General features: G+C 41.0%; 1 protein-coding gene across 1 annotated transcript; it reads right to left on the bottom strand.

The window, feature by feature from the left end:
• Nucleotides 1–3,284: 3,284 nt before the first annotated feature.
• rnf26 (ring finger protein 26) lies at nucleotides 3,285–7,834 on the bottom strand. The gene has a single exon (XM_031749915.2). The coding sequence runs from the start codon at nucleotides 7,332–7,334 to the stop codon at nucleotides 5,976–5,978; it is 1,359 nt and encodes a 452-aa protein (XP_031605775.1). The 5' UTR covers nucleotides 7,335–7,834; the 3' UTR covers nucleotides 3,285–5,975.
• Between the last annotated feature and the right edge of the window lie 2,158 nt (nucleotides 7,835–9,992).

The raw sequence follows: 9,992 nt of genomic DNA, 5'->3' as shown, positions 1-9,992 counted from the left end.
TTGATTGGTGTTAAAAAAAAGAAGCTGCATTAAATTCGCAGAGTCAGTGTTACAAATCATGGGTCTGGATATTTCTTATAAACACTACATATATATCAGCATCACTGCCTATTTTTGTTTCCAGTAGTCTTTCGGCCATAGCAGAAAGTAACACATCTAAGTGCTTCTCTTTGGTTTAAAGCTCAAGGTATCATAGTATCACAAAGTATCATTAAACTGCTGGATCTGCTGCCATCCAGCTTCCTTCTTCAGTGGTTACCAGCTTCAGCCTCTGAGCTGCCCATACATCACACACTCTGTTTATTAAAGGCTATCGGGATTAGTTGGACTAATTACAACAAATCTCTTAATTACAGTAGAGTGAGGGTTAGGATTGAGGCTGAGACTAATGAGCTGCCCATTTCTTCCTTGTCTCTACACATTACTGCCACACTGGCTCTAAACCTTTATATTCTGTCTCTAACTATACTCTTTCAGATCATCTACTCAGGAATATTTCCCTGTTGCTCATGAGGGAGTTAAAGGGTCAGGGTCAGCTCCCGATCAGCGTGATTACTAGCTCATGTAAATCCCCCATTTTTGCTGCAGTGTGAAAAATGAATTTCCAGTTTTGCAAGACACCAAGATAAGCCCATACTTTATGGAAAAGATGTAGAAGGGAAAGGTCAGAGTGAGGGATGGAGATGGTGCTTAAAATCAGAAGAAGTAGAGCCTGAATGAGTCAAAGATGAGCGTGCTGGAGTTTGAGATTTTCCCACACTGCAAGACCACCGGGGTCAGAAGGAAGAGGACAGATCCCCGGAGCATTTTGCTCGCCTCGGTTTACTTCTTCTTGCTCCTCTCCTGACATCAAACTTCCTCTCATCTGTTAACACCACCCTCATTTGCAGCAAACATAAACTCTGCTGAGGCTGGGCTCACAGGTCAGGAGACAACAAATAGCACCCGGGTTTGCTTTTGGTGTCTTACAGTGTGTTGAGGTTGGGGGTCATACGGTAGCAACCTGCACTCACCTCTCTGTCATTTAAATAGTAAGTCTTCTTGTCTCCAGCTGAGCCAGAGCCAGCATGATTTAACAGCAACATAGCTTAACTGCGAAAAGAAACATTAGAATTATATTTATGGAGGTCATGGTGGATTTTAAAAATCTGAGCAGATGTTTAACATGGAGATATTTTTAGAGGGAACATTGGGAATGAGAATGAAGCCTCTGAAGCTGTAAGCCACAAGGCTCTGATGAATTGTAGTAGGATTGTAGTAGTATTCCCAGCTGGCCATTAGGACCCCTTTCCCTCCTTAATCCTGCAGCCTTTCTGCAATCCCCAGACACGCACCCTCATTCACAAAGCAACTCCTTTATCTTCAGAATCAGAAGATGTGAAAGCTAAACTATCTCTGAACTGTTGCATCATCTTTGTTACCATAAGTAAAATAAATGTGTAACAACTCTATTGCTTTGTACAGAGAAACTCCCTGGTATTGGTATTGTGTCCTTAGTATAGATTATCAATACCAACTCTGGTATTGGTATTGTTTCGATACTTATTTGGTATTGGATCAAAATCAAAGTTTGTAGTATCGCACAGCAGGTTTTAGGAGGTTTCTCTTCCTGTTAAAAGGGAGTTTTTCCTTCTCACTCTCGCCAAAGTGCTTGCTCATAGGAGGTAATATGATTGTTTGGGTTTTCTGTGTTTTCCTGTATTATTATAGGGTCTTTACCTTATAAATAAAGCGCCTTGAGGCAACTGTTGTTGTGATTTGGCACTATATAAATAAAATTGAGTAGCATTTTCATATAGTGAGAGAAGTACAGGTGTGGGTATTAACAGTAATGCTGGCTGTGATACTTAATGACAGCCACAGTGAACAACACTGCGACTCTCAGTGCTGCGTGTGACTCAGTCATCGATACTTTTATTATTTGCACCTGTGGTTATTCTTTTACGACATGTTTTATTTATTTATTTTTTTAAAGGCCTTTCCTGAGTGTGGCTATTTCCTCTCATGTGCTGCACCTGAATCACAGTTACACTCATTTCCCCAAACCGCCCTTTGTGTCTGATGTGTCACAACAGACATGAATTATTTTTTTCTTGCAGGAAATAACAGTAACCCTAAGCTTTTTTAGCCTGTCACATTTTCTTCAGCCAGTTTTCACCAACTTCACGGTCACAGTACTAAAACATGGAAGAGCACAGGCTGTTCATTCACAACATTTATTTTCTTTTTTGTTTTAATATACTTTTTACATCTGTGCTCACTTGGAAACATGTTTACAGAAACAGCATGAGGAATTCAACCAGAGGTGGTCCCCTCCTTTCTAAGGCTGGATCTTCCCTCGAAAACTCACCCGAAGGGAGACTTTGCCTATTTTAGACCCTCAGTCCTGAAATGACCGATGTCATCAACTGTCCAGAGTTGCATCCTGTGCAGTTGACTTTGTACAGCTGGCAGATGTTGTCTGTTTCACATTTGTAAATTTAAGAGCAAATCTTATCTTCTATTATTTATCTTACCTATTTGTTCTTTCAACTACTGTGGAATAAAAAAGCCTAATGAACAATACTTTAAGTATCACTTATAAGGTATAACTTGCACAACTCATCAGACCAGACAATGTTTTCTCAATCTTCTGTTGTAGCCTCAGTTTCCTGTTCTTAGCTGATAGGAGTGGCACCCAGTGTGGTCCTCTGCTGCTGTTGCCCATCTGCCTTGACATGTTGTGCATTCAGAGGTGCTCCACAGGACACTATTCTCCTTTCACAGGATGCCTTCCTATCAGTTCGAAAGGGTCTGACCATTATACTTCAACAAGACATTTTCACCCCGAGAAACTGCTGTTCACTGGATAATTTTCCCTTTTTCAGACCATTTTCTGTAAATCCTAGACATGGTTGTATGGGAAAAACTAAGACCGGCTGATCTGGCACCAACAACCATGCTCAGGGTCACCTAAAATGACCTTTTCCTCCATTCTGTTGCTCGTTTTGAACATGGTTGTCAACATGCCTAAACGCACTGAGGTGCAGCCATGTGGTTGTCTATAGATATTTGCATTAATGAGGAGCTGAACAGGTGTACCTAATAATCAGTTTTCTATGAAACCACACATCTTTGCACTGCTGGTTGGACAAAACATTTTAAGATGGTCTTGGAACTTGCAACTTTTTGGTGTTCGATGCCATGCTATAGATTAATGAATTAATGGATTGTTTAATAAAATCCTCTGCAGGTAAAATCGTACAAAAACATTCCCTCGGATGGAGGAAGATGAAGAGCTTCAGTTTCAGGGATTGTTATTTTATTACAAACACAAGACAGTCACATGGCAATTTAAAAAACATAACACACATTCATGTCGTTAACTCACATTGTCTTTCGCTGTTAACACAGTTCATACATTCAGCAATCAGCATGTGTTTCTACCCACTGCAGTCTTTAGTTAGGACTGCCATTGGTGCTTTAGGAATACCTGAGAGCGGTCTATTCTGACTACAGGCTCTAGAAATCATGAATAATCTTCCAAACTGACACTAAGATCGCTTTCACCTGCAGTAGAAAACGTGACATCATCAGTATTTTACATTACACAACTCAAGCCCCTGCAAATTCTTCAGAAATTGCAATTCAAATGACACAAAATCAGGATTTTAAATGATCTCCTAAGAAGGCAAATCTGATCAAATGATCAGTGGTATTTTCTTCTTTCCCCAAATCTGACTCTGCACCACCTACCATCAATAACAACACAATAAGTGGTGACAAAATATTGTCCTGTAAACTTTTAACATAAATCAATGTTAATATTTTAAATGAAACAAGAAAAAAGGGAGAAACAACAGCAAATTAAATTGCAAAATCCTTATTCGTTTATGGTCCTTTTATACCACAGAAATCTGTTTTACAGCAATGTCAGAAGAAAGGGAAAACCATTTATGGATTACTTGTCAGTTGTGACTGTAACTCACCTCTGGCAGAGGACAGGAAAGACCCTATCAGTTGGAAGAAATAAAATACAATAAATGGAATAAAGCCTGACTGGAAAGACAAAATGGTGAAGTGGTTCACAGAATCGGGTCTAAAGGGTGAAAGCTGCATTTATACGTACAACATTCATGCGTACAGCATGTGGAATTATGTGCTCACTAATAAAGTAAAAGCACAGTGTTAGCATCCTTCCTTCACAGCTTGGCCCACTGGAATCACAACTATTTAAGACATGAGTGGTAGAAAAGCTTTTTGGCAATGCCTGAGGCTCAATGTAGCAACACTGGAACACGAGAGGTGCACCGATGGTGAAATTTGGACCGTTTTTACTTTAATTTAATACTCAATTTGTGTCAGGGAAACTTTAAAAAAAAAAACAATTTTAAGAATATAACAGACCCCTTTACCACCTTGTTTTTGAGCATTCAGTTGACCGAACCTATGAACTGACCCTGAGTGGTCAAATGCACTGCATCTTAAAAGAAGCCCACCAGTTAACTGAAAAATTCTGTAAAAGCACACAAAACACAGCAGAAACAGAAACAACACTGTTACAAGAAAAACTAAAATGAAAAAAAAAACTGAAGTGCTTTTGGGAAGACAATAACGTGACAGAACAGCTGTGGAAGTGACAAGCTAACAGTAAACGGCTAACAGCAAACATATATCTACAGTACTGTATGAATCGTGTGATTAAAACAACATATATTGCCTTGCATTGCTTCTCCTTCACAACATTAATTAATCTTTTGCTTCTGTGTCTCAGTGCAATCCTTCACATTTTGGTTTCTGTAACTTCTTTCTGTACCTTCCACAGCTGCTCCATCAAATTGTTGTTTCCCCAGAAACTGAAAACTTTAATTTTTTTTTTAACCTTTTGCAATATTTTTTTTTTGTTGTATTTTCTGTGTTTTTGCAGTTTTTCCCCCCTATTTGCTGATGTTTCTTTAGTTGCAGTCTGTTTGACCTCTCAGGGCCACTGTAGTTATCGTCTTAAATGTGTAGCAGGCAGTCAGCAAGGTTAATACTGGTGAACAGCTGATGCTTGGTTGATTAATCGGTGCAGCCCTGTGGCAAACAGTAACAGACACAGCTTACTCTTAAATTAGAGACTTGCCCCCAAACTCAAGACTAACTCTAGGATTTGAGTATGTACACTGGGAAAGCAAAACTCAAAACACTCACACACACAGTTGCACACCTGACTGATATTTAAAGCATTGTTTTCATAAAAGCATTGTATCCCGGAACAGAGATCATTTTGAAAATTGAATTTTTACACTTCCAGCTCCTTGGGTATAAAGTTTATATGATGTCCGAAGGAACGGAGTGGAAAATAATGCGTAGAATTAAGCAAGCAATGCGTACCCACGCTGCTACCTCACCTAAACCAAGGAATATTCTCAGAAGTGAGAACAGAACTAATTCTGATATTTTCCAGGGGTTCATGTGAGAAAAAGAAGCTTGCGTTTAAATTTCTGATGCAAAATGCACAAAGAGGTGCTTACAGCTGAAAAAAACAAAACATCTGGCTTTCTCTCAAAATGTATACAGCTGTATCACTTTTGTGGTGCATCATGACACAAATATTGTGCACATATAAATATGTTGATTTCTTGCATACTCACAGAAAATGTTTACCATGAGAACTTGTACATACTATGTGTTGTTTACATTTAGTGTATAGTATAGAGTCAGAGCACAGCATGTGCCGTTAACGTGTGCACGCATCTGACACCAGAAGACAACCTGGTGACTTTTTGTTTTTTTTACTATCATTAAATCTCTCAACTCTCAAATAATCCAGAGCTATCGAGTATGTTTAACAAGTTTGGTCTGGTCTTCTCACTTAAGTCCCATTTAAGTGAAAAGAAAAAAAAAAGTCTTTAAATAGTAAAGCTCACTGGTGGTAAAACTTATACATGTAGATAGTGATAGGCTGTGAGGCTCTTGGCATCAGACACCGGTTGATCCACTTGGCTGGTCCCTCATAGATACACGTCCATGGTGTTAAGGATCATTTGCCGACAGAGCGGGCAGTTCTGCTGGTAGATGGGCTGATTTAAAAGAATGTGTGTACAGTCTCTACACAAGCAGAGGTGTCTGCAAGGCAGCAGCACCACTGTCTTGGCACAATCCTGACAAATCACACACTTCTTCCTCTCCTCCTGTTCCTTCAGCAGAGTCAGCAGACTCTCAACTGGCAGAGGTTTACCATCTTCGCCTGAAGATAACTTCTTCTTTAGCTCCCTGTTTGTGCTGGAAGAGGGTAAAACTGGATTGAGCACCTCCTGGTGGGCTCCATCTCCTGCTCTACCATCTGGTGGGTCTCGCCTCGCTTCCCCAGGGTCACCGTCACCTCCAGCTCTGTTGTTGCTGTTGTTGTTTTGCCTGTGAAGATGCGGTCGGAGCATCAGGCCAATCAGGCTGCTTTGGTGAGACAACTGCTGCCAAAGTCGTCTCTCCAGTCGGTAGATGTGATAGAGGATCCTCTGCAGGTGCTGCACGTTACGGCGTATAAAGTGAGGTGTGCACAGTAAGGCTGAAGTGACGCAATGGAGAGCCAAACATAATCTACGGAGAAGTGAAAAGGAGTTTAGATATTCCACAACGCGCACAGCAATCTGTCGGGACAGTCCCGGGTTCAGGTAAGCGGTGGTGGCCAGTGCGATAGTAATGGTGAGCACGAGGCCGTAGATGTTCAGTATGAAGATGCTAATGAACATGTGCACCAGCGAAACCAGGAAGTCCAAAACCAGCTTGCAGGGTGTCCACAGCAAAGCTGATGTGCCGGCCAGGCTACTGTACAGAAAGGTGAAACAGGTCAACGTGAGCTCCAGCGCCTTCTGCAGTGGGCTGGAAACCGTCTGCCACACGCTGACCAACGCCAAGTAGACATTCTGGGTGGCGATAAGCACAAAGTTTACCACTGTGTTAGTAAAATAGACCACCAGGCTGACTGCGATGCCACAGCCCTCAAGCACTGACAGCAGCCCTCGACACAAGTGCTCCTTTCCACGCAGTAGGACGTGCATGGACAGGTAACCCACCATCTTCAAGCTCTCCAGGAGCCCCTCCAGAGCCAGCAACAAGCTCCCCAGATTAGCCACAGTGCCGTGAGCTAGGTTTGATGTCGCCTCCACGGTGGACACTGCGCAAAGCAGGAGGAGGTTTCCCAGCTCCAGCACTGAGTTGTAAAGAAGGCTGGGCAGGCTGGTTATGAAGGTGATAACTGCCAGGAGAGTCTGCACCACGGTGTGGACGATGACAAAGTTCAGGTCGAGTAGTAAGCAGATAGCATCCAGACATTTTCCTACAGTGGAGATGACAAAGTTCACCAAACCCATGGTAATGTTTATGCAAAGTATTACTGTTTATCACTCGGTGCTCTCAGGTTGTATCCACGTTAAGTCCATTTCTCCTTTCTTTGCTTTAAGTGAGTTACATGTTGTTGGTCCTCTCAGTCAGCACACCATTCTTCGTGTCATTGAACCTCAGCGTCTTTATTTTTCATGTTTTCCCCATTTTTCATGCACTGAAATAACGACATAACACAGCAAACACGCGGTGCACAGGCGGATGTTTAGTTTCAAAAAAGCTCCATACACTTCCGTTTATATTCCGGGTTTCGTTTTGTTGGGTGTCTGTTCAAACTACTGTCCCAAAACACTTGTTCGGCACAACGACGACTTTATAAAACGGTCGAACCCATAAACGGAACCGAGAAAAAACGAGGAAAAAAACAGACAAAAGGTTTTGGAGTCTTTACCGTCGTTACTGTATCCGCCATATTTGTTTTGGTCGTCTGAACTTACGTCTGTGCGTCCTTCCGGTGAGCATGCGCAAAGTGTCCCCGGTGTTTACAAGCGGAAAAAAAGTGTATATGTGGATTTAGAAAAAAAAGTCGCACAGTCAAAACATATTATAAATATATGCAGAAATAAAATTATGTGCATACAATGTCCATAATATTTATAAAATTGACTTAATTAACCCTTACGCGTCCCTCGTGAAAAAAGGGACCACGAGGGACGCGTAAGGGTTAAACTAAGTGATTCTAAAATCTTTTTAAATGTTTTTGTTTCCCTAAACTTTTTTTTGCTTTTTCGCACTGTCTTTTATTTTTATTTAATCATGTTTTGTTGCCCTTTTTCATTATTTTCAAACTAAACAAAATTTACGACACTGAATATTAATGTGTGGGAACAGTAATAATAACAACTGACAGCAGAAAAATAATAAAAAAAATTAGATATGATATAAATATTAAATATCTGTGGACTGTATATAAAAGATGGACACATTTCCAGGTCTCAAAAATGAACCCCATGTTCTGCTTTAAATCTACATTCCCTCTCATGTTCAGCAACTTCTCTGCTTTCAAAATGAAGTTATAGTCTACATCTGTGAAAATGACCTGGATCCTCAGGAAGCACATTCCTAATGAGTTTATGGTCTGTCCTGCTAGTTTCAAATCTTACTAAATACAGAATTATTTAGTCTTGTGTTTTATAGTCACATTTAGAGTCAAACAATCAAAATGATTTGTTGGAAGACAGCCTGCAGAGATGAAGGAATATACTGAAGAGAAGAGGAATGAAAGTCTGTGTGAATGTGAGGGAGGCAGGTGCAGCAGTGAAGATACAAGGAGTAGAGGTAGTGAAGGTAGATGAATTAAAATCTAAAGCATCTAAAGCAACAGGCAATGCGCAGGAGAGGTGAAGAAGAGAGTGCAGACAGAGTGGAGTTGGTGGAGATGAGTGTCCGAGGTGATTTGTGACAGAAGGATAACAGTAAGACTGAAAGGGGCGGTTTACAAGATGGTAGTGAGATCTGCTACGATGTGTGGTTTGGAGATGGTGGCACTAACAAAGAGACAGGATGCTGAGCTGAAGATTGGGAGTGACCAGAATGGACGGGATTAGAAATGAGTACATCAGAGAGACAGCTCAGGTGGAGCAATTCAGAGACAAAGTTGGAGAGGCAAGGCTGAGATGGTTTGTTTATGTGCAAAGAAAGGATAATAGATATATTAGACAAAGGGTGTTGAATATGGAGATTCATGGAGATAGTGAAGGACGACAGGCAGAGGTTGGTGTGACCGAGGAGAACGAGAGGGATATGGTGAGATGGAGGCAGATGATCCGGGGGGGGGATTCACATTGATGATGTAGAAGTCTCAAAATGTCAAGTATCAAATGCAATAATCCCATCCGGAGCTCCGTGGTTTTCACTTCCACTTGCTCGCAACGTTTGAGCCCTTGAAACAACTTGGTTGAGGTATGGAAAAGATCGTGGACAGACCTGTTAGCACAGCAACCCTGCTCCTTACAAACGATGCACTGGGATGATGATCACTCTCACTTATATCATGATGCAGTGCGTCACAGCACACAGGCTAAATGAAACCCTGTGTCTAAATTAGCCACGCCAGCGGCTTTGACAAAGCATAACTAATTGACGGAGCAGGGATTGGAACATGCTGATGATAACACTAGCCACATAGGACAAGAGGTTTTTTTGAAAGTATTTTTGAATTTGTTCAGTTTTTTGGGGTTCCAAATTTTTTTAAATAAAATAAAATAAGAGTTTTTATAAGTGTATCTCTAATGTTGTAGGGACAAACATTCACAGTCATGCAGTGGAGATCTGTTTCCTTTTCTTGGGACAAAAATAAGTCCTTACAGTATTTTGCACCACACTACGTTGAAGATGTGGGTTGTGGTCAGAAAATGATTTAAGGATTAAGAAAGTCAATTCCAGTTACAGCTGCCTAGGAAAACCACTCTTCAGTACTCTGACCTTTCATCACCATATCTTGCATTTTCCTCAAGCCATTCCATTTACATTAACAGATATATCCTCCCATTACATCAGCTACTTCAGTGACAATGAAACAAAAAAAGAATTGCGGTCCTGAACAATATCAAAACAGTTTCCTTCCTTGCCTTTTGCCTCATCCTCTCCATCTGAGCCATTCAGCTCTGGATTTTTTTCCTTGCAAA

This window comes from Oreochromis aureus, linkage group 14, assembly GCF_013358895.1.
Source record: "Oreochromis aureus strain Israel breed Guangdong linkage group 14, ZZ_aureus, whole genome shotgun sequence".
In the NCBI taxonomy this organism is placed as follows: Eukaryota; Metazoa; Chordata; class Actinopteri; order Cichliformes; family Cichlidae; genus Oreochromis; species Oreochromis aureus.
Note: the sequence above shows the minus strand (reverse complement) of the source record. Positions and strands in the feature narration are given on the sequence as shown.

Bases quoted from the DNA above. Each gene is read 5' to 3' on its own strand.
- rnf26 (XM_031749915.2), bottom strand. From the start codon at position 7,334: ATGGGTTTGGTGAACTTTGTCATCTCCACTGTAGGAAAATGTCTGGAT.